This window comes from Phlebotomus papatasi, chromosome 2 (assembly GCF_024763615.1).
Source record: "Phlebotomus papatasi isolate M1 chromosome 2, Ppap_2.1, whole genome shotgun sequence".
Taxonomy (NCBI): Eukaryota; Metazoa; Arthropoda; class Insecta; order Diptera; family Psychodidae; genus Phlebotomus; species Phlebotomus papatasi.
This window is the reverse complement of record NC_077223.1, coordinates 94,961,193-94,987,982: the sequence shown is the minus strand read 5'-3', so window position 1 is coordinate 94,987,982 and position 26,790 is coordinate 94,961,193. Positions and strand designations below refer to the sequence as shown.

The window sequence follows — 26,790 nt, the reverse complement described above, 5'->3', positions numbered from 1 at the left end:
ATACTTAATTTTAAATACAAAAATTGTATTTATTTCCAAAATTCGACTCAAAATTACTACACTGCGTGCAACAAACTTCATGTCTATACGGGAGTTCACATGCATTTCGAATTGGCTTACGTTGAGAATCTCAGTAAACCATGAACTGATCTAGACCTATCACCGTATTTTTTGAGATGGAAAACTAATAATAAGCACTTACTTCAGTGCCTTGCAAACATTTAATTTGCTAAATAATACAGCTTAATTGCTGTTTGGATTATTGCGTATAAAAGCTCAAGACATGAGGAGTTTTGAATAATTTCCAGAAAGACCACACGAAAACATTGTTCAGTATTACATCGAAGCTTTTATCTAAAACTCTGAATGAATTTGTTGAGTGAAGTAGTGATCCTCATTGGAGGCTTTGTTATTCTTGTTTACTTCTTCTTCAAACGCAAGTACTCCTACTGGGCAAAACTTGGAGTACCTTATGCGGAGCCAAGCTTTCCTTGGGGCAATATTGGTCAAGTGGGCTCCAAGTTGCATTCATCAGAATTGTTTCAACCGTTTCAACAGTTCTACAAACGGTTTAAAGGAAAGGCCCCCTTCATGGGATTCTATGCTACAATAGCACCACAAGTGTTCCTTATGGACGGATCTCATTCAGAGAATCTTAGTTAAGGATTTCGAGTATTTCCACGACAGAGCTCGATACTACAACACGGAGGATGATCCTATCTCTGCCCATCTCTTCAACATCGACGGTGAAAAGTGGAAGACCTTAAGAGCTAAGATATCACCTACCTTTACCAGCGGGAAGATGAAGATGATACTACCCACAATGATTGATGTCGCTCAAAACTTCCACAAAACTCTATTTGAAAAAATCGGTAATGATACAGAGATTGAAATTAAAGAATATCTTTCGCGTTTTAGCACTGATGTTATAGGTTCTTGTGCATTCGGACTTGATTGCAATAGCCTTAAAAATCCTAATGTCGAGTTCCGTATCTATGGTGATAAGTCTATTCAAATGAGTTGGTGGAAGAACTTAAAATTATATTTCGCGGAATCGTACAAGGATCTTGCTCTGAAATTGCACATAACAATAGTTGACAAAGACGTGTCCGATTTCTACCGTGGTGTTGTCAGCGAGACGATTAAATATCGCGAAGAGAATGGGGTACAAAGAAATGATTTCTTGAATTTGTTGATGCAGATCAAGAATCACGGAAACATAGATAGTGAGACTAGTAACAATGAAGGCAAACTGACTTTGGAAGAGATTGCTGCTCAATCTTTTGCATTTTTCGTAGCAGGATATGAGACAAGTGCGACTGCCATGGCATTTGCCTTATACGAATTGGCAAAGCATCCGGAGATTCAAGCCAAAACTCGAAAGAATGTTGTCGAAACTCTGGCTAAATATAATGGAGAATTTACTTATGAGGCTGCCATGGAAATGACTTATCTCGATCAGGCTATAAATGGTAAATATTTCAGATGTCATAGTAATGGAATATTAAACACTAATAGAGTAAAACTTGGAATTTCGGATAATGCGAAATTTCCGATGTACTAATTAGGGTATAATCCCTTAAAATTTTGGTTATGGTAAGGAATCATTATAGAGTAAGACGCGCTTCCTTTGGACGACAGAAACTTCAAACAACTCAATTTTTTTTCTATGTTCTTAATGTATTTGATCCATGGCCTCTTTTCAGGAAACTTGAGACATTGGACTAGCAATTAAAATTTTATATTAGAATCGGTCAAATCAATGCGAAAGATAGCGATAAAATTAGTTGTGCGAAGCTTGATTTGTCTGATGGTAGCGCGCCATCCCCTAATAATGTTCGAACTTCAAAGTGCTCTAAACGGTCAAAGACAGAAGCTCCAAACTTCTTTGTCCGAGATTCCAAGTTTTACTTCTGGTTGTAGATCATAATCAAGGCAAGTCAAGGTCGGTCTATTTTCTGTTCTTCAATTAATTAGCCAACGAACATTTCGATCCTGGATTCCTCTGGTAAATAGATGAGGAAGTGTCGTTAGCAGAATTGATAGAAAGTAGTACTCTAAATACTTGCTTCTTAATTATTCTCCCTGATTTTGATGCCCTGAAGGAGCTCTCATCCAGGATCGAAACGTTGGCTAATAAAATAAATTGAACAGAAAATAGACCAAACTCCCGCCTTAACATCTTCCAAATTTTATCGTGCGTACAAATCATTTCAGAGGTAATGAGGAAATATCCATCAGGCGGCAGCCTTACACGTCGTATCTCTCGAGATTATCATGTGCCTGGAACTAAATTCGTGTTGAAGAAAAATCTTAGAGTAATAATACCCATCCATGCAATCCAGAATGATCCAGACATTTTTCCGGATCCAGATAAATTCGATCCAGACCGATTTTCCGTGGAATCTTCTAAAAATCGCCATAGTGCTGCATTTATGCCATTTGGATATGGCTCAAGGAATTGCATAGGCCTGCGTTTTGGTATGATGCAGATGCGCGTTGGCTTGGCAACTATTTTAAGAAGCTTCCACATTAACTCCTGCTCACGAACACCTAATCCAATCATCCTTAAGAAGGATAACATTATGATGGCCCCCCAAGGAGGTATGTGGCTAACACTAAAGAGGATTTAAATATATAAATTCATGATGAAAATTATATTTTAAAATAAAAAAATATATCAGAAAATTACTTCCTTTCTCATAAATAATTTAGTTTTATTGTGCAGATGAAATTTAAAAAAGAAAAAAGAGTGGCTTGCGTTCTATCTGTCTTCACATAATTACAGTCACTTTAGTAAGAGCGTATTCGACTGAGCGTAATTTTTCTATTTGAAACATTTGATATATTTTTGCCTATTTTTCTGGGTTGTACACTTAACTTTATTATCTTTGTTTTTTTTGAGACTCCTATAGCTAATCTCTTAAAGTGAAATATATGGCAAAAAGATTGAAATTTGTCAACCAATCTTAATATGAAATATGAAAAATTTAATGTTTTTGTCGGATAAAAAAAATGTTTTAAACATTGAAGTATACAACTCAGAAAAATAGGCAAAGTACCTATATCAAATATTTCAAATAGAATTCTTTGAAACTTTAACAGTATTACCTACCCTTTAGAGCCGGAAGTGAAGGGTAGCAAAATAATTTCACCAATTACACACAATAAAATGAAATAGATTGTGTAGAGAAGCAAGATGTGGGTTAAATAAATTTGCAATTTGTTACATGTATTAACATTTTGTGCATGGTGCGCGAGTTGTAGCAAAAGGAAATGGGGTGAAAAGCATTTTCTCACATTTTGCGATAAATTTCCATTAGTTAACACTATTTTCGCACTCTTCATACACACACACATGAGCCAAAGTACCCTAACACTTCACAATTCATCTGAGGATCTGCTGCAAAGCATCGGAAAGCTCTGTGCTGTCGAGCTATTAGGGGGAATCGTCTGTATGCTGAAAATGTTGGGGAGAAAAAGCCGTAGAGTAATTAGATAGTTTCCCAGCACTGGAGTTGCTTTTTTTTCCTTTCTCACCGAAAACACATGTGATGGTGAGGTACCAAGGTTTGGGGGAGATCGACGAATGCTGCACCAACGGAGAACTTAACCGAAGTGTCGAATGAATTGGGGGAAAAGATGAAAAAGGTAGCAAGAGAGGGTGCAAAGTTTCAATGAAAATTTACTTTTCTGCTTTTCATTTTGAATATTCCCGAGAAAGCAGGATAATATTATTAAAAAAGAAAATAATAAATAAAACTATGATAATAATTTAAGGAAAAAGGTATTACAAAATAGTATTTCCAACTCAATCAATCCATATTGCCCATATGCAACTTTATAGAAAGCATACGACCTAGGACGATTCCGGAGCCTATACAACCATGAGGTGTATGAGCGCTACCAAAAGGTAACTGTCGTCAAGCAAATACGCCTCAATAGGCTCCGGTGGGTTGGTCATCTGGTTCGCAAGGATGAGGATGACCGAGCCTGGAAAGTCTTTAGGAACGGACTCTATGCTTCGAGGAGACGAGGCCGACCCAGCCTCAGATGGACCGACAGCGTGGACCAGGACGCCAGCTCATTAGGGATGCGGAATTGGAGAACAGTGGCGTCAGGCCAAGACTTGGCCTGAGTCAGACCAAGACCAGTAATTGGTTGTAGCGCCGGTTAAGTAAGTAAGTATACGACCTAGTCGACTTTTGTCAACCCAGATGATATGATCGAATTTACAAATCTTCAACATTTATTCCCATATGCTGCCCAAACCCTTACCCATTAACAGGTCAGGTAGTAAAAGTCGCTAATGCTTTTCGTATTGAGGCAGATATGTCGCACACCAGTCGAGAACAGTTCAATCCGACAGAGTTGAACAAATGGGTAGACCTCGAATTAAAGTCAAGGGCTTAGTCGATCAGAAAACTAGAACATCATAGCTTAAAAAATAGGCCAACCGACTAGTTAGCGAAAGATTCCCAGTCCTCCCAATTCAATTCTAAATAGAAGTCTGTAGGGTAAAGTGGTACAAGTTGGACAATGCAATGGTACAATTTGGACAGGGCTTTTTGTCTTGATAAATTTAGTACTTCAGTTTTATTTGTATATTTTTAATGCTTTAGTTTTATAATTTGGCTCCTTGTGCTTAAAAACAAATTTTGTACTGTATTTATCAAGAAAAAAGCCATGTCCAACTTGTACCGGTGAATTGTCCAACTTGTAACACTAATTCCAAATTATATCACTTTCTATGCACCTTGTCTCTGAAAGCGTTTTTTAAATTAAAGTTAACTAGACACGCTTACGACTTAAGCCGAGATACGACATAACGTAAATATAATCAATATAATAACTTGACTTCATCAATTTCATATTAAAAGAAGTTTCTATGTTTATGCAGAAAAATTGATTATTCAGAAACTGATTATGAGTGTCTAACTAGAGTATAAAACCTTTAAAACATAGGGTTCTGCTCACGCTACCGTGGGTCCAGTACGTGTCAGGATCACTGGACGGCCCTGGCGGAACTCTCTGAGATCTTCCAGGTATAGCTGCGAATAAGCTAAATTCGTAAATAAATGGTCCTCGTCCATGAGCTCAATCATAGGTCATGCGACCAAACTACTCCAAGGCCCTAGATACAACATAACTTATGGAGGCTTATTCGAGGCCCCCTACGTCTACGGAGAGTGAGCTAAGTAGTATCATGAACACTATTGACATGACTATGGATACTTTCGCTAAATCTAGTACCAAAAGACGCTTTATTTTCCCACTCTGTCTACTTGCGGCTATAAGGTAGCCGTATGAAAGACCTTTTTCAATGAGAAGCGGCTAGTTAACACAAGATACACACTTTGCTTTAAACGGTCCGGTCTTCGACATGCAAAAAGAGATTCTAAATCTTAACAAAACACATAGTTAAGAACGTTTGTTGGACTGCTTAAATATGAGGCACCGTACACTTGACTCCAAAAAAAAAGAATGGACATAATCACGATAAGATTTGCCCATATTCTTGAACGATGATTTTTTGCATAAATTAGGATGTTTCTGGAACTTATTCCAAAGATACCTCCTGCGTAGGCGAAACTAGGGCAGTAGTAAACAAGGGGTAGTTGTAACCATTGCGATGTTTTTAGTTAGATAACAGACTTAAGAGGACACGATCTATACGAATTTATAGCGGTGGCAGCCAAAATACCGAAAGCCAAAATCCCGAAAGCCAAAATCCCGAAAGCCATAATCCCGAACGCCAAAATCCCGAAAAGGCCAAAATCCCGAAAGCCAAAATCCCGAAAGCCAAAATCTCGAAAGTTCAAAATCCTGAAAGGGATGAAATTATATGTGGGAAAATGTTTAGAATAATTTTCCAAGACACAGAAGATTTCCCTTTGCCTCCAAAAAGCGTGGGTGCAATCGTGGGAGTAGCTATGACACTTTTAAGAATTCGGGATTTTGGCTTTCGGGATTTTGGCTTTCGGAATTTTGGCTTTCGGAATTTTGGCGTTCGGGATTTTGGCTTTCGAGATTTTGGCTTTCGTGATTTTGACCGGGACCCATTTATAGATAGTATAGGGATCCTTGTTCCCTGAATAAATAGTCGTTAAGTCTAACCGTGCTATCACACTAGGATTTTTCAATTTGTAAATTCAATTCAATTTTCAGATGAATTGTTCCTATGCGTTATTTTGCATTAAATCATTTGAATTAATAGATCTTCGCTTATTTTGTGATATAAACTATTACTTGGCCCACCAAAACATGTTTAATTATGCTAAAATAGCATAAATGTGGCTGCTCAAATTAATTTCAACACAGCAAATTAAAATGTTAAAATTGCTCAATTATTCCAATTTTATTGGACGTAGGCGATATAGGCAACCCTCATTTCCGTTGTTTCTTTCTGCAAATGAGGTCCAACTATGTCAAGTAGTTCCTCAAATTGTTCAGTAGCCATACGAAGAAAATTGTTGTGTCAAAAAAAAATCACCAGATGCGGTATCATCATACATTTTTTCAATGAATCCGTGGGCAGATCTCTTCCTTCCTTTTACCTTGAGACACATTTTTATTGAACATGTCTCCTACATAAAGTAGGAAAATTTCTTCCTCATCACTAGACTCACTCATTTTTCTAATGTAACAAAATCACAACTGACAAAATAAAACAACTGGCAATCTACGCGGCTTTTTTAATTTACAAAATTTCTTACAAAAATGTGTCTTGGCTATGAAAAATGTCAAGTAGTTCTCGCAATTTTAATGCTCAATTTGCTGAGTTCAATTTAAAATTAAATTGTGAAAAATCCTAGTGTGATAGCACCGTAAGAAACGTAGACATAAGAATCAGTGTTCAGAACTACCCTGTGTTTACTACTGCCCCAGTTTCCACTATGTGTTTTTTCTGTGTCACTGGACGTTAATTTGCGGGTTTTCTTTCGATCCTGACTTTGCCACTCAAGGCGGACAACCTGTATTCATGACTGTACTGTGTGTGCTTCTGTCTGGCATTTGAGATAGAGCGGAGGATATCTCTAGACGACTCTGTTTCTCTTATCTCCGTTAAAATATTCCAAAATGGAGGTATATACTTCATTAAGAACGTCATAATGAAGGTCTTGCAAATAAAGGAGATGGGTACAACAGAGTGACTAATCGTGGTGCCCGGAGCCTATGTTTTGGGACTATCTCAACACACGTAATAATAAAGACCAAGACCTTTCCAATACGTTACCAAACTTCATAGTCCATCTATAATGGTTGTAACCTTTTAAGGACAACAGGGCCTAATATTGCGGGTCAGAAAAAAAGTAAAAAGTTAGTTGTATGAAATTTACTCGGTTCCCATCCTTACTGTCCTTTAAGGATTAAAGGTTAGAGTCATTTTAAAGTTTCTTCTTTTGAAATAAAACCGTTGAAACATTAGTAAATTTTTCATTTTAGTATACAGAACAAGATTTTCTGAAATCTATACACAACGTATGCGAGTGGGCTCATAGGAAGAGAGAGTTTATTGAACTCCCCTCTGAGCCATTGTTGGGATGCTGTATGTGCACGAGGGTGGTTTACTGCGTATAAATGTTGTGCAGAGTATGAAAAGTGCCAAAGTGTCTGCTGAATTTTCCTATACCTTCTCCTTTCATGGTATTTCAATAAGTTTCTGTATTGAAATTTTATTTCTCGTCCCATGACACAATGTTATTTTTCAAGACATTGATTTCTCTTTCTCACCATTCTGCTCATCGCCTGTCAATTCGGTAATTTCTTCTTTCTCATCAAATACCACGAGATCCTTAACATAGTACCAGACAATAATATCAAATATTACGGCTATTCCTATGCTCAAGCTTGTCACGGAATTCAAAAAGTACCTGAAATTGGAAAAATACTTTAAGAATTTTGTACTTGATAATTTTTGCTGCTGCAAAGTAAACTTACCTTAATGAAGGTCCATCATACCGCCAACAATTGCCAGTGCCAGAACATGTCTTGCCCCAGAGGACACATGTGCTATCCATAATCATGCCAAAGATAATAGGACTTGGTATGAATGAGAAGAGACTGGTGATTGTAAAAGAAATCCCCATGGATATGGTTTTATCCTTTTCATCAATGCATCGAATGTTTATGAGGAAATTGGTTGCCATGCCTGTGGACCCAAGCAATTTTAGGATACACATAACAATGAGGAACATATGAAATTCTCTCTTGCAGTCCACAGGACACGCTCCTGGTGTTGCAGTTCCTCCAGAACCCCCCTCAATTGAGGAATTCATCCAGTGGGGTGTCACAGAAGTAGATGTCGAGATGCAGCTGCAGTTGGTGAAAAGCTTGGCAGTGGAGTTGACCCCGGTGTCAATTTGATCCGTACAGCCGGCATGACATGCGGAAATGTACGTGTGCCCATCTTCCCCGCACACTGGTGCATACTTTACGTAGTCGCAATGGCAATTGGAGTTGCAGGACGTGAGGATGCCATCGAGAGGATTCTCATTCATCACCACAGCATTGTCATTTGCTGCACAGCCAATTTGGGTATAGCTCAAGTAGCCAAGGGTGGTGATGGCACCCACAATGCAATTCCATGCTGCCATCTTCCTGGCACTTGGCTTGTACCGTGACACCACGAAGCCCGATGTCAGTATCCCGATCGCGGTGAAGGCAAATGCCACAGTTCCCGTGTACAAGCTGTACGACATCCACCCCAGGAATGAATGATATTATGTAGAGAAATGGAATATACATGTCAATTAAGGGAAACTTTACCACCCACAAAATTTGCATTTCATGCTTCAGCAACCACCCAAAGACAGCCCCAGCATGACACTCTAATCATTGGATGATTTTAATCAGTTCAGACATTATTAGTGGCTGTCAATGTCGTTGCAAACAAAGCATCAATGAGGGTCATGCTTGGGACTTTGAAAAGGAAAGATTATTCAAAATTCAATTTACCCAGTTAGTATTTGACCAAAAAGTTTAATTATTCACATTAACTCTTTCCAGACCGCAACATATGCATCAAGTCAATTTCACAATTTTTTGATCAAAAATATTTTTTTTTAAATATTGCATTGTAAATTAATCGAGATCCTACAAAAAATATTCTAGGTTTAAACATCCTTATTCTTTGAAATCGATCATAAGAATTGGATTTGTATTGGTTCTAAATAATCCAAAAAAAGCGTTTTTATCAGAACGTCATATCATATTTTAGGTATTTAGAGGTATTCAGGGATCCAAAAGATGCGTTTAAATTCATAACTATAATTTAAATCAAACTACAAGTTCGCTTCAAATATAAGACCAGTTAAATATATGTAATATATAATTGTTTATATAATTAAGAGGCATATAAATCTTTTCAATGTTTACAAACTTAGCTCATAGCAATACTTGCAATGTTCGGCAAATTTTCAAGTACATCAGCCACCAATCATTCGGACATTCGTTAGCAAACTTAGAGACTAAACGGTAAGCGATAGCTTCTTGGGATTCACGACGCGTATGATTGAGCTGTCCGTGATTTTAAGCGCAACCTTAACCGTTTTATGATTCAGCTGTGCGTGTTTTTAAGCGCAATCTTGACCATTTTATTATTGAGCTGTGCGTATTTTTAAGCGCAATCTTAACCGTTTTATGATAGAGCTGTGCGTGATTTTAAGCGCAACCTCAACCGTTTTGTGATTGAGCTGTGCGTGTTTTCAAGCGCAATCTTGACCGTTTTATCATTGAGTTGTGCGTAATTTTAAGCGCAATCTTGGCCGTTTTATGATTGAGCTATGCGTATTTTCAACACATTGTAATAAAATGTTGCTTAAAAAAAAATCGCAATTTTTTGGAAGACAAAGAAACAAGTACGGTTCTTGATCAGTATATGTTTGTATATAATTTTATGTACAAAACAATTTACTTTGAAAAAAGTGCAACAAAAGGACGAACTAATGAAATTAATTTGGTAAATTTGGAAAATGCAAAATTGATAATATTACCGTATGACGAATTTTGGTCTTTGATGGCCCTAAAAATTATTTCTAATTTATTCTTTATTTATTTATCCAATTTAAAATTATGTTTTTGTGTTTGTTTTTCTTAAAAGAGGCCCAAGCGATTTCATTAATTTTTGAATTTTGGAGGTAAGCTCAGTTAACATTTTGTCTATCCATATAACCGGAAAATTCATATTTTTGAATATTTCAAGATCAAAGTGAAATTAGCATACAAGGCTTATTTCTCCACTCATTTTATCAAATTTGAATATTTTTTTCGAACTTGCCAATGACTTCAATTTATTCTTGCTCTAATTTATATCTATATCAAATGTTAATAATATTCACGACCAATTAAGGTTAGTTTAAGGTAAAAGTTCAGATTTCAATTTTCAATTGTGAAGAAACCGGTGAGCGTCGGGGATATAGGGCAGCTCAGAAAAACAACGATTCTTCCCAAAGCTTTCTGCTCAGTCTCCAAGCCTTCCTCAGTAGTCAAATCTAACTGAGGAAAGCTTGGAGACTGAGCCGAAATATCTTTGGGAAGAATCGTTGTTTTTCTAAGCTGCCCTATATCCCCGACGCTCACCGGTTTCTTCACAATACAAATATTCCGTCAGTAACCACATAATCAATTTTCAATTTCCAATTATTTTTCTAAGAAGCTATGAATGGTAAACAAATCTGCATATTAAAACTATGCAAAGGGTTAATTCACAGAGAGCTCTCTCTCGAAAATTGCAAGATTCCACAAAACTAGGACGCCTTTTACTATCTTTTTAATTTAAAAAAAAGTCAAGAATCAGTAGAAAATCAATATTATACTCACTTTGAATCCGATGCAGTCTGCTGATACTGAGACTCCATATATTTTGGCGTAAATATCCAGTATGGTGTAAAGCCAAAGAAATAGAAGATACTGGCGCAATTGTTGAACATGAAAGTTTTGTTGCTAAAGAGTCGCTTAAGAGTTTTCATCATGTCATCAAAACTTGCTGGAAGATTTTCCTCATCAGTGTCTGCACTGTCTGGATTCTTATCTTCCTTGCGCTTCAGAGCAGCTAATCTTCGTCTTTCAGCTGCTCGTGGTAGTTGCCGTGGGAATAGTGAGATGAGAGAGGCGAAGAAGAATAGTACAACACCAAGTAAGAACCATCCGAACCACCAAGAACCAATCCAACGTGGATCACTCTTTGTAATGGTTGGTGTAAGAGTAGGAGAAACAAACATGTTAACGGAGAAGGATGCCAGTGCGTAACCAAAAGCCGGACCAAGCATTCGGATGAAGAACGATAAACCTGGAATAATTGAAGAGTCAGATATCATTTTCTCAGTTCCTGCTCCTGGTTGATATTGTAAAAATAACTTACTCATAAGAGCTGGAGTCTTTGACTTCTTAACGTTATCATCCATGTAGGCTGTACCAAGGGAGGAATAGAGTGCTGCACCAACACCAGCTATCACCTGAGCACCGAAGAAGATAATCTGAGGACCCCAATTCCCTTCATCCAATTCGCACTTGACCGCTTCGCGAAGATTGGAATTGCAGAGGGTCTTGTTCTTCTCTTGCTCCATCATTATCTTAAGTTCATCCTCATCTGGATTAAAACCATGTTCTACGGTAAATGTTTCTACACTACCTCCACCATAAATGAAGTGAGGTAGTGCAGTTAGGAGACAAAAAGCCGATAGCATGAACAGTCCAGCTGCCATCCATCGTGGCTTGTGACCTTTTCCAGCATAGTATGTGATCCAGATGGATACCAACATAAGGCTAATGTCATTGCCCACGGAAATAAATCCAGAATTTCGGCTAGGTATCTTAAAGCGCTTCTCAATTGTTGAGATTGTGCCATTGAAATATGCAAAGCTACTGTTGAAGAAAGCTCCTGATACGCCGAATAACAGCACATAAATCTTCTTGTTTGCGAATCTGTTAAAATATTATAAGTCATCTTCAACCTTGTGTATGACGTTCTTTATTTGTTTCTCCGTCTCGGAAGAAAAGTATAAGTTAAGATATGTGAGGGGTCTGTTAATTTGTATATCTCTTTGATCCAAAAATTCTTTGCATTGCAAATTTTGGCGAATCATAAATAGATACATAATGAACTTCAAAATCTTTAAACTCGAATTTGATCTTAAGTAGAAGTCGATTCTTCTATTAAAATTGCTACGGTGTAGGCAATCATTTCTTCTCGTAAGAACGGGACCGCAAAGAGTGGACAAAGTGATCAGTCTTGGTTGGAGTGAGTAAACGGGAGCAAGAAGCTCTATGTTCTAGGACCTTAGGGATATAGGGGGCGCCCTAGGGCGCGGAACAACAAATTTTGGTTCCAAAACTCAAGCATTAACCAACCATTAGCAATATCCATAAATCTTTCGACAATAACTTTGTAATATTTTTTAATAAAAAGATTACTCACTTCTGAAGAAATGATCCAGTACAAAATCCATAACCACACCTCGTTTCATCCGTCACCGGAATATCATTTGTTCCAATCTCCAAGTCCATTTGCTGGATCTTTGGTTTATCTTCTGCTGATAGTAGCATCTTATGCTCTTCTTCCGGCTGACTTTCTGGGACACTTCGGGCAGTCCCATTGCCCACGGTGTCTTCAGGAATTTCCTGGACCATTTCTTTGCATTCACAGTCACTTCCAACCGCAGACACAGACTCCACAAGACTAAGAATTTTTGGTGGTACAATTGTATGCATTGGCCGCCTTTCGCACTCATTGTCTTGTCACATTTAAGTCCCTCTAATGTTGATTGTGACTATTTACCCTGAGATAATGCTACTTAATTAAATATTTACCATCTTGGACTTTTCTCAATATACCACCTAGGAAAATCTCACAGAGAAATGTGTCTCAACAATTTTCTATGTCAGCCTATAATAGAGTGATAACAACCCCTTCAATGTCAACATCGATTATCGTCTCTGCAATTAATTATTTTTCACTCTGTAAGATAGTGAGAGGGGTAAACCATATACAGACAATCGAGAAGATAATGACCTAACACAACATAAACCGCCACAATATAATCAATAATTTTGCATCTTTACGAAAAATCGCGTGTAAGTGCAATGATTTTTCATGGAGACTGATATCATTATCTCACAGAAGTTAAAATAAAAAAAAACTCTTATCAATTGCCGATAAATTATAACCATTATCAATTTTACTTCCTGTAATAAATGTGAGACTAATACAAAATAACGTTTTCTTTATAGAGATTAGGTGACATTAAATACTTGAATTTAAGTTCAATAACCTACTTTTTTAATCAAACCTCGGAAGCCTTTACAACAACAGATATATTAGGAGGAAGTGGGTCATCTTTGAATTGGACTTTTTTCTCCCATTTTTAAATGAAGCTGAGCCTTATCATCATACGATTCAGCTTAACAATTGGTTTGTGGTGATGAGTATATTAGACAAGGACCAATTTTATTTAAAAATATGAGAAAAATGTCCAATTTTAAAAAGGACCCCAATTCAAAAGTGCCCCACTTCCCCCTAGTAAATTAAGAAGAATAGGACAGCTTTAAACGTACTTCTTAGTACTCTTAGATAAATCCTTCAGTGTTAAAAAAGGTCAATCGATAAGGATCTTTAATTTTTAAATGTCAACTGTTTGAGAGTCAGAAAGACCTTTAGAATCTTTAAATACGAAAAAATTTAAAGCGAAACCTAACCTTCACCTTTTCAAAAAGAAGATCAGTCAAAAAAAAATAAGTTTAATAAGGGAAGAGCACCAGCGATCGGCAGTGTTCCTCGGATCGTCAAGTTACTATCAGATTGTCGCACCAATTCAAATGAATTTTTAAAAATTATTAGCTACTTTTTACCATTTAACTCTCATAAGAATGCAGTGCATTAGTTTAGATTTAATTTTTAAAACCAATATTCCGTAATACACCTGATTAAATTTGTGACGACCCGAGGTACAAAGTACATCGTTGCAATTACATCTATTTTTTTATTAATTTATTCTTAAAATTTAAAATTCAAATGCGCGGATATAGTTAAAAGAATCACTAGTATACCGATTAGCAGACACAAAAATACCAAATAGTATTTTGAGGCTTATATTTTCAACTAAAGATCGAGCATGTCTCTTAACATTTCGATTCGGGGTACTCTTCCCTTATTTCTTTCTCATTTTTTGATCTTTCGATCTTGTAAATTGAATCAGCGTGATCTTGTAGACATGTAGACCGATCAACACGATCATCGGGATCTTGGCGACTGATCGGCGCAATGTGCCAATCTACTTCTCACGGTTCCCTGCCCCAAAGTCCCAACTGATACTTTGAAAAATTAATTCTCATTGGTCAATATAATTTTTTATATATGTATAAATATATATTCTATGTACTTTGCGCATGAAACAATAAATTTTATTATTATTATTAAGATTGTAATCGATGAAGCGTCATTACCCCTTAATATAGAATAATAAATTTTTAATTATGACACTAAATCTTTAACTTAAATCTGTAAAATTCCTTTATCTCAGAATTGGATGATTAATGAATAATCAGACAATTTCTATAAAACATTCCATGTCTTTTCTGATTAGTTTAGCAGTGTTTGAGAGCTATATAAATCATATTTTCTATAAAACCGATAAAACTTTGAGAATATCTGTATGATATTAAACTTAGTGATTAAAAAATAAACTTATTGTATAACTTTATTCTCTATTACTATTTAATTAAATTCCTTTATAAAAAAGTTCTATTTGTTCAAATTTGTTAATTTCGGAGTTTCTTTTCAGATCTACCGCATTTGCCTTATTCATACTCCACACTTTAACTTCAAAATTTATTTATTTAATTTTCCATCATTTGCTTTGAAATACCAAGCATTTCCTCTAGAAGAAAGCGTGCTACCTTCGAACGACTCAAGCTTCGAACAATTCATTTATTCAATATATTTTAATTAACTTAACCCATTGTAATGTTATATTTAAATACCTTAACTGATGCCTCAAATTTCCTGAAAAGAGCCATGTAAAATCCAATAAGAGAAATAGATAAAACTGAATGTCCAAAGCTTCAGTCGTCCGAAGGAATAATGGAAAAATATAATGTGTTGGGAACCAGAGTGTGTGCGAAGCCTGAAAATCTTCCACTAAATATGATTTTTTGATAACCGTCTTTAGGGTATCTTACTTGATAGAGGGTTAGTTATCTTTTAATATTGATAATTCATTTATTATTTCTCAAAAAAGCATTTATTTCAAATTTGTAGATTTTAACTGAAATCTGCAAATCAAATCTGAAATCATCTTCTGCAGTTACAGACCTTGCGATTATCGCACCATCCGCCACTGTATCCAATAGCGATGCAATGTGCTGCACAAGCAGCATCACCCCATCCAGTTGGTCCAAGAATGTCGCAAGTTACCCGAGGTTGAAAAGCCGCTTCAGAATTTTCCTCCATCATTTGTCCTAATCAGAATCATTTATTACCTAATCAGATTTTTTTTTCCAGAAAAAAGAGTAAATAAATATTTTTACCAAAATCCTCAGACTTCTTTTTAACAGGATCAGCGATAACAACCCCCGTAACGACGGCAAGAACTAAAGAAACTATGAAGATGCTCATTGTTGCAATAATTTCCAACTGACTTAGCTTGAACCTCAAAAACGTTTGCTCAGAACCATTGATTCATGACACAGTCTTGCGATCTATTATATAGCATACTCAATCCGAAGTAATTAGTGACATTCCAATATTGGTATGCAACAAATTTACTGATAACTCAAAATCACCGCTCACGTGTGCACTGAGAAAAATTCTACAAAGAAGGAAAATATTGGAGTAAGTGTTAAAACAACCCCGTCAAGAATAAGGCTTGATATAACACGAAAAGGTTCATTGTGAACAAGTACAGGGGATCCCGGGATTATGTATATTTTCGGCACCGAGGAAAACTGCGCAAAATGACTTTATTCATACGGAAATCTTGCATACTCTCAGGAGATTTCTTTTGAATAACTTACAGAAACGCCGTGAAATATGCATATGGCATATGTTGGTGCCAATTTCTTGGGCTATTTTGAGAGCCAAAGGTTCATAATAAACACATTTCAAATTTACTGTTTCAAACATTTTGCATACATTTAAGGATATTTTATGAAATTATACGGTGCGATTTTGTGTAAAAGTACCTGAGTGGAATAAAATAATAATAATAATAATAAGGATATTTTAAAAAAATCACAAATTAGCTCCTAATGATAGGCAAAGTTACATAAAGGTATTTGCATATTCCCATCATATGCATAATTCCGATATGCATAATCCCGGGATCTCCTGTATAGTGAAACTTAAAAACTTACCCTATTAACTGGAAATATCAAAGTGAAGTTTCTTTGTAGTGCAGTGGTGGGTTTGTTAAGAAGACACAGGGCACTGTCACGGCATAATAAAACCCTCGGTGAGAGTGATTAAGGATTTATTTCTCGACTTAAATTCCGTACATAGATGGTATCAGTACTCACTGAGTGGACTGAGTAGACTAGGGTGGAATAACCGGCTATCGCCATGTTTAGGAAAAAATTAAATTTATTTAATCATAACTTTTGAATCCTTGTTACAAGATAAGTCAAATTTGACACAAAGTTACTTAGATGTATTGGCTCTAGATACGTGAAAACAATAATCCTAGAACATAACGCTGGACTACTTAAAAAACTGATTTTTATTAATAATGCAAAAATAACCATTTCGTCGCCACTTTTTACCACTTTTCGCCAGTTTTGTAAAATTTGTAACCACTTCTCGCCACCCACTTGAAAAGAACCACACTCGGTTATTTTAGGCAATGCTATGAAAAGAATACATTCACCATTTCTCTTTCCTTGTGATCACTTTATTATTACTCTCTTTAAATGATTTTTCTTCACTTTTATTTGAGAAATCAAATTATCGGGCTTTTGCAGAAAGTAAACGATGCAGATTTGACAACTGAGAATGTACGAAGTGAAGTTAGCGTCGCTTATTGAAAAGATATGGCGACAGGTGGTAAAATCAATTCCAGAATATTACCACTTCTCGCCATGCCTCATTTTTATACAAAAATAATATAAAATGAAATATTAATTGACTAAATACAAATTTTATGTATTCCACAAGTGCAATTAAATATTCAATAGACAAATTATTTACCCAAATAGATATTTTTGGCCTGATGAAAATTTGACGACACTTAGTACATTTAGTAAGAGATGTTGGATTCGATGCACTTGCTTAAAATATTGCTCTAAAAAGTGATCAAAATCGTGAATCCAAAACGAATAATTATTATTTTTCGATTCTATGCGTAGAAGCAGAAACAATACAAAAAAATTGCGACTCACTTATTTCATAAATTGCGAAAAATAGCGATTTCAATGTAAGTGGCGAGAAGTGGGGCACTGGCGAGAACTGGTGATTCCACCCTAATTATTCTTTTCTGTTCACCTTCGCTTATAATTTTCCCAATAGCTAATTATTTTGGCAATGTTGTGACTATTTTTCGGAATCTGCACCACGATTTGCTTTCATCTTTGGCGGTGTTCAGACTCCGCACCATCATTTTGAGATAAGAGTGTCGCCTCTATTTAATTACTTCACACTTATGGTGTGACTAATACTTTTTAATCATATATTTTTTGTCAATTATTAGGTGAGATTCTTAACAATCTCACCTACTATAATCCTAACAAAATTTCATGTCGTCCGATCGCGCTCAAACTTGGCCAAAATGTGTTTCGCCACTTCCTGATCACGAATATATGGGGGGCTAAGTTACGTTCCCGGCCGGCCGCTCTTTGGAGCTTAATAGCTCCTAAACTAAAAAAGATATCGACTTTCGGTTTTCGGCAAAGGTTAAATATCGTATGAAAATTGCAACTTGGTGCATTGACCCCCCACCCCCCACCCCTCCTTCCGCCATTTTGAAGACCCCCCTTTTTTTGTTTTCTCAATAGCTCCGCCCCTATGGCATCGAGCGGGCTCAAATTTTAGTATGTTATAGCTGAGCCTTAGAGCTTTCCATCAGTACCAAACTTAAGGTCCCCCGACCCCCCTGACCCGAGCTATAAGGGTCCAAAAAAAATTTCTTAAAATGGCCATAACTCCGGTTCTAATTGTCAGAATTTAAAAAGTGAGGGCTTTTTGGAAAGCTCTCGTGAAATGCCACTTCCCCTTCTAACATCGCAAGTTCATAAAACCACCGCTAGGGGCGCTTTTTTTAAAAAGAAAATTTTTAAATCTTAAAAGTTAAATAACTCAAAAATTCTTTATGCAATCGGGCTGAAATTTTAGTATGTTGTAGCCGTTGATTATACCTATCAAACAAAAAAAACCTTAAGTCGATCCATAACCCCTGACCCGAGCTATAAAGGGTCAAAGTTCGAACATTGACCGGCCTCTATCTCCGGTTCTAATTAACATAGCGGCCTAAATTTTACCTTTTTGGTTTCGTCTCGATGAGCACTTTCAGATGGAAGTTCAAAAAGTCAGCATAGGTGGCGCTGTGATAGCGTCAAAATTCATCGAAATTCAAAGTCACTTTTCTCAAAACCGGCATTGTGCAAGTTAATGAAATTTTAGTATGTTGTAGTCCAGTCTAGGACGTTTCCAAAATGGTGCGTATGTGCGCTGTGGTTTCAATAGAACCGGAGATATGAGGGGTCAAATTTCACAACATTCAAAAAATCATATCTCCGGTTCTATGTGACCGATTTTGATGAATGAGGGCTTAAACGAAAGATCTCACCAAATGCTACAACTTTCTAGAATATTTGAACTTCGTGGGACCAACACCAGGGGCGCCACAGTCGAAAAACCAATTTCAATATCACATAACCTCAATTATCTCGACTGTCGCTGAACCGATTTTGATGATTACTTCGACATAATTGTAGAGCACATTTGTCTCTACATTTCGTCCATACATCATTTTCCACTCAGACTACGCTATCACTCCGATTTTGCCGTTTAAGTGTGAAAAAATTGATTTTTCCCATAATAACGCTTTGAAATCACTCAGATGCCAATTTGACTGCCTCTACTCCACCAAGACACTTAAAATAGGGGTTTAAATGGAAAGTCCCGCAAAATACAACAATTCTTTGATATAGTTGAAGTTCAACAAATGACTACTTGGGGAACTCTGGATGAAAAAACGAGTTAAGAAACAAAAAACCTCGCTTATCTTGGCTTCTGAGTAATCGATGAGATCATGTTCTATGAGAAAATTATAGAGAACATTCTGGTCTACATTTCACCCATATATCACTTTTCTGTCAGTTCATCCAAATCCTTGATATTTTGGTTTAAATACAAAATTTGTATAATTTCACGAATTTTATTCAAGATAACTGAATGGCGTCTCCCAACTTCAGCTCTAAATCGAATTTGCATGCACTCCGAGTTAGCTCACGTTAAGAATCTCACCTACATAAGCCGGTTAGGATTATCTGTCCCTTTCCTGTTTTGATCTGAATTATTTCTGGAAGTTATATTTCTAGAAAAATCTTAGGATGATGAAATTGTCATTGAAAGCAACCCTCAAAATCGGGTTACTACATCTTCTTGTTTTGTATCTTGTAAAATCATCAATTTTACCAAGAGGAAAGATACAATAACATATTTCACATAATTCAAGAATTTGAAATTTATTCATTAAACTTGGAAAATCGGAGTTTAGAAAGTAATTACCGATCCACAATCTCTTCCTAAAGCATTTTATGTAGTTATTTTCGTTACAATATTACAAGTAATTTGCACAAATAAAATGAAAATTAATAGTTCCCGCATAAAACTGAATTGTTTTTAAATAATAATTCAACTAGGGGGAAGTGGGGTACCTTTGAAATTGGGATTTTTCACCTATATTTAAGTGGAACTGAGCCTTATCATAATATAATTTAGCTTCTCAATCTGTTTGTGCACCTAAATTATACCACTATAAGGCTCAATTTTTTTCTAAAAATAGGTGAAAAATCCAAATTTCAAAGGTGCCCCACTTTCAAAGGTGTCCAACTTCCCCCTATTGATAAACGGTTTTGTTTTAACTATAATATAGGAACTCCAGGAAATCGATATTTACCTCAAAAGATAAATTCAAATTTCAAATACAACTTAGTCCTTTCCTAAATAAATTACTTATAGCCAAGCTCGAAGCAAAATAAAAAAAGCAAAAATTAAGAAGCAACATTTAACCATCACTTAACTTAGACTTGACTTGACTAACTCACACAGTTACTTGATTTGACTTGATCCTCGAGCATAGTAACAAACAATGAGTTAGTGTTCAATTTATTTTAACACATCTTTTTATTATTATTAGAAACACTTACGTTTTTCTCAGTGTAAAAAGCCAATTTATGTTAAACATGACATTTGCAAACAATTAGAATAAAATTGAATGTATTTCCTTATGAATGTGACTGGACACTTATAGAGCTTATAGACAATTTTATAATTTATTGCACTTCAGTTTACAAAAGGCTTTATGAGAATTTCTTGTTCTTGAAATTTAATAATCTAAATTAGTCAAAGTACATTCAAGTTTTATATTCAAAATGTAGTCGGGCTTTTGCCCGGAAACAGTCCTTAAATAGAGACCAAGGCTTATCGCAGTCAATTACCTGGCAGTGATCCTGATTTGTAATGTATCCAAAATCCGAACACCTCCAGTCCGTTATCGACTGACAATGTCTCCTCTCCCTGACAGACAATCACCCACGTTGCCTAGGCTAGGCTGTGGGCAACCGAACTATACCACCAGCAAAAGGCTTAGCTTGGAGCGAAAGGCGGGAAGGAAATCCCATCTGTAGGGCTCTATTTCGCTATCAGGTAAAAAATCTCGAAAACAAAAATAATAATTTTATTTAATATTATAATATTATGAGGTTGATAAATTTCTAGAAATATTTTTGTGCTCAACAAATGTACTGATCTATCGTATTCTACATTGTATTGCATTCCAAGATAGTATTGCTTTTTAAATCTATTTTTATTGGGAATTGGACTCCGCAATCAATTTATTTAAAATTTACATTATAGTGTACATGTATAATATTATGCAATGCTGAATAACTTAAAGATAAGAAGAAGTTCCTGTAGATGGGAAAAAAGGAAAAACAAACCAAACAAAAAGTTCAAACTAAATATTCAAGACTCACTGCTAAGAATTGCTCCCTCGGAGTACTGTTTGCAAATTTTTTTTTGTGCAATTTTATCTTCTTTTATTAATATTAACTAGTTTATTAAAATAAGAAAAAAATACTTATCACAACAATAATAACACTATAAGAGCATTTTTCTTATTGTAAAACGAAATAAATGTAATTCAATTTCTGTAATTACAGATTGTTGCAGTGTTCCTTGTACCCAAGGAAGATGCAATAGAACTTACAGGTATTAAGACATTGTCTCGACAATGGTCGAGATTATAAAAGGATTTTCCAATACTGAAAAAAATATTACTTTACCTGGATTCTCTGTGCATCCTTTATAACAGTACTAGCAAGTATAATGTCCAAAAGAAGAACGAAGAAGAAAGAAACTTTTAGAATTCTCATTATTACACTGTTTCTTGACTACGTATGATTGCTTTTGTACTTGGCTAAGACTTAGGCGTCGGTTTGCATAGGAGCTTTCATCTATCTTTCATACTCAACTCCCGATTTCAAGTGTCCAATCAAAAGAAGTCATCAAAATATCTCAATTACAGATAACAGCTTATCACTATTCTATCAGTCACGCAATTTAAAGACATTTACAATATGGGACATTTTTATGATTCATGTTAGCATCCGAAACGGAGATATTCCTGGAAATTCTTTATCATTCTTATGAGGCAATAAATTTACAAACAAAAATGCTTGTTATATTGATACAAATTTCAAATAAATTTTCAATGCGGACTTTGCAAGATAGATCTATGCATAGCTACGTTATAGCTAGGTTACTTAAGATCGAATACGATTTTTATAATTAAAATAAAATGTTATTTTAATAGGAACATTATCAATATTTGGTAGGGGAAAGTACTCTTCCTTCGAACGTTCATGCCATCGAATAATGTAAATTTTCTTTTACTTTTCCTAAGAGTCTTACACATTTCTATTAAACATTAATAAGATTATCATCAATTATTGACAGTTACGTGATAATTATTTGTAAATCTCTTAGGAAAACTAAAAGAAATTCACATTATTCGAAGGCATGAACGTTCGAAGGAAGAGTACTTTCCCCTGAATATATTTATTGTTATTAAATCTAGTCCAATATATATGTTGCAGCCTCTAAAATAATGCCCGGACTTTCCGGTTACTTGCGGCCCGGTGGCCTTTAAATGGAATTGAGGGCTAGAGTGGACGGCTGTAACCTTAATTATTTTACCTTGATTGAGGTAAATGGCCTATTTGCCAATCCCCATTCGCGTTGTCCTCCTGGGACTTGGAGCGGTTACCTCCAAAAAAGTCTATTGACAACTTAAATTTTCCGATTAGACACAATTAATACAAGGCCCAATAAATAAAAATTTTGTGTACTTTGGATGTCCCTGTCGCCAATCTCTATCATATTTGTTGACCTAATTTAAAATTAGAAGTGTTTTTCCTTATAAATTTAGGGCCTCTTAAGAATGATAAAGAATTTCCAGGAATATCTCCGTTTTAGATGGTAAAAGGTCAAAAAAAAGCTCCACATTGTAAATCTCTTTATATTGCGAGCCTGATAGAACAGTGATCAGGTGTTATCTATAATTAAGATATATTGATGCTTTTTTTATTAACTTGTAGCTGGGAATTGACTATAAAAGATCGGAATCAGTTCTCATGCATCAACAAACCGATCTAAAAGTTCAAGCTAAGCAGTTCAGAAGCAGTCCAACAATCAAGAAGCAGTCTAAAGATGAGCATCTTCAAAGTTTCTTTCTTCTTCGTCCTTCTTTTGGGCATCGTTCTTGCCGGCCCGGTTAAAGACGATGTAAAGGACCCTGGTAAAGTTTTGTTTTTTTTTTTTTAATTTCAAAATGAAGCTAATATTTTTGATATTACAGTGGAGGAAAATCCTGAACTAGTGTTTCAACCTCGAGTAACTTGCGATATCCTTGGACCAACTGGATGGGGTGATGCTTTCTGTGCAGGACATTGCATCTACCTGGGCTACGCAGGAGGATGGTGCGATGATCGCAAAGTCTGCAACTGCAGGAATTGAAAAAAATATATTATTTCTTACAATGTATGCTGAATAATCATATTATCTTGAGAAATAATAAAAATCTTCGTTTTCCTTATACGAAAAAACTAGTTATATTTTGTTAACAGGTGATTACAATTAATTTGAGAAGCTCGATTATAATCTAACTAAAGTATTGCACGATATTTAAAGAGAAATATCTGTGTTATCTTTGAGCATTCATTGAGAAAATTTATATTGAGAGAATACAGAAAATAGTCTGCTAGTTGGTTTATTTTATATGAAGCTTTTATCAAAAACATCGTTGCAAATTGAAAATCAATAAAATTGCCTAATTCTTAGCGTATGAAAGATAAAGTGGAACACGATTACCTTTCTATCTATAAAGCTTCGAAGTTCTCTTGAAAGAAAACCTTTTAACTGGGATATTTCATCGGCAATACAGCACCATACCATGCATATTGATGCAATTTGGAAATTCATATCCATTATAAAGGTACCCCGTCGGATATCGATGTAATTATTATTCTTTTCGATGTAAATTTGCATCTCGACTGAAGTATATGCTAAGTGTTTTCGTTTTAAGAATATACTTCAGTCAAGAAGATTTTCGTGTGACAAAGTTCATATGGAACAGCAACTAGAAATATGCCTAACAGTGTTTCATGAAAAAATGTGAGTGAACCATACTTGATATTTCGCTCGGAACATAGGGAACTCGAGGTCAAGAAAATACTAATAAAGAAAATGATAAAATAAAAAAAATAACAAAATTACAAAACATATTCATTTTGGGATTTGAAAGAGTTATTTTAACTTAAAAAAGACTTTTTAACTCTTGAAACGAGTTATTTTAACTCCTAAAACGAGTTATTTTCAGTCTTAAAAAGAGTTATTTACACTCTTTTGTCATGTAAATTTTAGGAAAAAAAGTTAAAACAACTCTTCCGAATATTACACCTAAATAGAAGTAAAATCAACTCTAAAATATAGTTAACCTTCTAACGGGTAAGACCGCCACCAGGCGGTCTTCACAAAAATCACATTTACAGCGACAATAAAGGTTTTATTTATTTAAAAGTATTATAGTGTCCTCGGTAATAGTCTTATAAACATCTCTTGAAAGTTTGAACTCATTTTGACTCTTCGTTTTGTTGCTATTCCCAGTTTTGTGTGACAAAGTTATCTGAGTAAAATAAATTTATTTTTTACTGATAGACATGTCATTCTACTTTGTATATTTTATTTCAAAAATTTAAAAAAGCTAAAAATGTGAATTTTAGAAGCAAAAAGAGTTTCAAAAATTTTTATATTTCTCACCTAGCGCCTAAACTAGAAGAAATAATGAAGAATGGATGGTTTTTAAGACTTTATTGGATCATAATTATCCTAGAAAACATTGTTTTAGAACTTTTTTTTAGCATATTAAAGAAAACACCGTTAGAGGGTTAATCGAAAATCAGAACGAAAAAGAGTTAATTCAACATCGATTCGAGTAAGTTTTACTCGACTATTTTTCTTAGTGTACTAATGTCAAAAACATTCTCAAATGCTCACTTCTTAACCAGAATTGGTTTCTGATTTGTGAAACTATTTTATCTGTTAATAACCGTGATATACTCAAAAACTATGTCAAAAGATAATACACGGAGAACTATTTCTCGTGGATTTGAATATTCCGCAAGACAGGGACAAGTCCAAGCTTTTTTAATAATTTTCGGATATGTTTCGTAGTTAGTTCAGCTGGCCATTTCGTGCAAAATTATAGTTTGTCCGCCTTGAAGGACCTATTTTTTAACCAATTTAATAAAATTTGGATTTATTTGAAAGGTCTTAAAATTCCAAATCCGATGAATAAGGTAAAGTACCCTCACTCGATCGGGTTCCTCGATTAGATCGATGGGTAAATTTTTGAATGTTTGATGGTCAATTTCGTCAATTTCTATGAATTTGTCACTGGTTCGTATTATTTATGAAATAATTGACCTATCAATGTTAGGTCATACGAAAAATATTATAGCGAATATAAATCAATTGAATAAATAAATCTACCGATCGAGCGAGGGCACTTTACTTTACATCGAATCCTAATAGGCAATAAATCGATAAAGTATAGGTTTCAATAATAATTTTAAATGGTTAATGATTTTATAAAATACCCACTTATTGATCATTTTTTTTCAACTTCGAAATTGTTTTATGATGTTTTATAGACAAATTTAATTATTAAACTGATATATTATTCGAAAAATTTCCAAAAAAGAATATCTTCGCGAAGCTCCTTCTCGGGAGTTCGAGTTCAAGCAGCACATAAAGCTTCAGATACTAAGAAACTTCTAAAAAGGTGTAGTAATTTGTAGTCGCCTGTTACATAATGGTTACAAAATACTTGCAATTCATACTTAAGCTGCCCCATATTCCCCTATGTAAAATCAAGGAGCATCCGACCTCCTCCATTTTGCGAGTATTAAGAAAGAGATAGTATCAGCTAGGGAAATCCCCAGATGTAAGTATGTTTAATTATTTAATTGCAACATGAGAATGATAAAGAATTTCTTAGAAGTTTTCCCTCCTGATTGACTGCCCATCGAGTGCTTCCAAGGGGATTCCACTTGCAAAATCTATTTTTATTGAGAGTTTCTGTACAATCAAGAACAGTGATTTTATGTTATCGGAAAAATAAATATTGCATTTTTTATATGTTGCCATATAGACCATGAATTGATCGGATTGAGTATAAAAGATCGAAAGAAGCTCTCATGCATCAACAAATCGATTTAAGATTTCAAGCTTAGCAGTTCAGGAGTCCAACAATCAAGAAGCAGTTTAAAGATGAGCATCTTCAAGGTTTCTTTCTTCTTCGTCCTTCTTTTGGGTATCGTTCTTGCTGGGCCTGTTAAAGAGGATGTAGAGGACTCAGGTAAAACTTTTTCACCTTTTCGTTAGAAAGAAATTAATAATTTTTTATAGTAGAGGTAGTGGAGGAAAGCCCCGAGTATCCTGCGCCAGGAATTCAACTCCGTGTAAGTTGCGACATTTTAGACCCAACCGGATGGAGTAGTACTATTTGTGCTTCACACTGCATCCTCCAAGGACACAAAGGCGGTTATTGCGACTCCCACAAAGTTTGCAGATGCAGGGACTAAACAAGCACACAAATTTGTACACTGAGAAAAATCCAAAAGTGTTAAAATAACAATCCGGTTATGTGTAAATTTTATCCGTTTTGGTAAAGATCCGAAATAAGTACTATAAATATTATACCGTATTAATTTCATTAGGGGTTGGAATATCCTTCTGCATAACGTTGTAAAATAACCTGAAAAAATGTTGATTTATATTTTTGATTTAAAAAAATGTACCGATTATGACGAAAAGTCAGTTGTATCAATTTTCATCTCAGTGTATTTTACTAAATTATAATGTTATCAAATTTACTTGATAAATAAAAGAACCTTTTTGGTACCCATAAAAAATGTTTTTTTTTATTATATTAAAAACCCAAATAATGCAGATCCTGGAGAATTTAGCCTGTATTTGGAAGTAGAGGATTAGAAGTAAACGAAATTTAAGCAAAGAAC

At 35.1% G+C, this 26,790-nt stretch overlaps 4 protein-coding genes across 4 annotated transcripts; 2 read left to right on the top strand and 2 right to left on the bottom strand.

The window, feature by feature from the left end:
- Positions 1–366: 366 nt before the first annotated feature.
- Positions 367–5,051, top strand: LOC129801086 (cytochrome P450 6a9-like). The gene is made up of 4 exons (XM_055845845.1): positions 367–510; positions 614–1,472; positions 2,218–2,604; positions 4,966–5,051. The coding sequence occupies exons 1-4, from the start codon at positions 367–369 to the stop codon at positions 5,049–5,051; spliced, it is 1,476 nt and encodes a 491-aa protein (XP_055701820.1).
- A 2,609-nt stretch (positions 5,052–7,660) lies between these two features.
- Positions 7,661–13,141, bottom strand: LOC129802479 (solute carrier organic anion transporter family member 74D-like). Its single transcript, XM_055848348.1, has 5 exons — positions 12,419–13,141; positions 11,363–11,925; positions 10,822–11,290; positions 7,942–8,691; positions 7,661–7,874 (listed from the first exon to the last, which is right to left on the bottom strand). The coding sequence occupies exons 1-5, from the start codon at positions 12,709–12,711 to the stop codon at positions 7,709–7,711; spliced, it is 2,241 nt and encodes a 746-aa protein (XP_055704323.1). The 5' UTR covers positions 12,712–13,141; the 3' UTR covers positions 7,661–7,708.
- A 2,051-nt stretch (positions 13,142–15,192) lies between these two features.
- Positions 15,193–15,780, bottom strand: LOC129802519 (U-Asilidin(12)-Dg3b-like). Its single transcript, XM_055848425.1, has 2 exons — positions 15,526–15,780; positions 15,193–15,456 (listed from the first exon to the last, which is right to left on the bottom strand). The coding sequence occupies exons 1-2, from the start codon at positions 15,611–15,613 to the stop codon at positions 15,290–15,292; spliced, it is 255 nt and encodes an 84-aa protein (XP_055704400.1). The 5' UTR covers positions 15,614–15,780; the 3' UTR covers positions 15,193–15,289.
- Positions 15,781–20,671: 4,891 nt separating this feature from the next.
- On the top strand, positions 20,672–23,372 carry LOC129801084 (tenecin-1-like). The gene is made up of 4 exons (XM_055845844.1): positions 20,672–20,701; positions 20,762–20,857; positions 21,373–21,421; positions 23,070–23,372. Exons 1-4 carry the CDS (start codon positions 20,672–20,674, stop codon positions 23,225–23,227), a joined length of 333 nt encoding a protein of 110 aa, XP_055701819.1. The 3' UTR covers positions 23,228–23,372.
- The last annotated feature ends 3,418 nt before the right edge of the window (positions 23,373–26,790 follow it).

What these genes read in the sequence shown, in the direction of transcription:
- LOC129801086 (XM_055845845.1), top strand. Translation starts at nt 367, where the DNA reads ATGAATTTGTTGAGTGAAGTAGTGATCCTCATTGGAGGCTTTGTTATT. An exon ending in TCTCGATCAGGCTATAAATG is followed by an intron (nt 1,473 to 2,217) that starts GTAAATATTTCA and finishes AAATCATTTCAG; the next exon opens with AGGTAATGAGGAAATATCCA. An exon ending in TATGATGGCCCCCCAAGGAG is followed by an intron (nt 2,605 to 4,965) that starts GTATGTGGCTAA and finishes TTTAAAACATAG; the next exon opens with GGTTCTGCTCACGCTACCGT.
- LOC129802479 (XM_055848348.1), bottom strand. Translation starts at nt 12,711, where the DNA reads ATGCATACAATTGTACCACCAAAAATTCTTAGTCTTGTGGAGTCTGTG. An exon ending in ACTGGATCATTTCTTCAGAA is followed by an intron (nt 11,926 to 12,418) that starts GTGAGTAATCTT and finishes ATATTTTAACAG; the next exon opens with ATTCGCAAACAAGAAGATTT. An exon ending in AAAGACTCCAGCTCTTATGA is followed by an intron (nt 11,291 to 11,362) that starts GTAAGTTATTTT and finishes CAATTATTCCAG; the next exon opens with GTTTATCGTTCTTCATCCGA.
- LOC129802519 (XM_055848425.1), bottom strand. Translation starts at nt 15,613, where the DNA reads ATGAGCATCTTCATAGTTTCTTTAGTTCTTGCCGTCGTTACGGGGGTT. An exon ending in AAAGAAGTCTGAGGATTTTG is followed by an intron (nt 15,457 to 15,525) that starts GTAAAAATATTT and finishes GATTCTGATTAG; the next exon opens with GACAAATGATGGAGGAAAAT.
- LOC129801084 (XM_055845844.1), top strand. Translation starts at nt 20,672, where the DNA reads ATGTATCCAAAATCCGAACACCTCCAGTCC. An exon ending in GGGCTCTATTTCGCTATCAG is followed by an intron (nt 20,858 to 21,372) that starts GTAAAAAATCTC and finishes CTGTAATTACAG; the next exon opens with ATTGTTGCAGTGTTCCTTGT. An exon ending in AGATGCAATAGAACTTACAG is followed by an intron (nt 21,422 to 23,069) that starts GTATTAAGACAT and finishes TTGATATTACAG; the next exon opens with TGGAGGAAAATCCTGAACTA.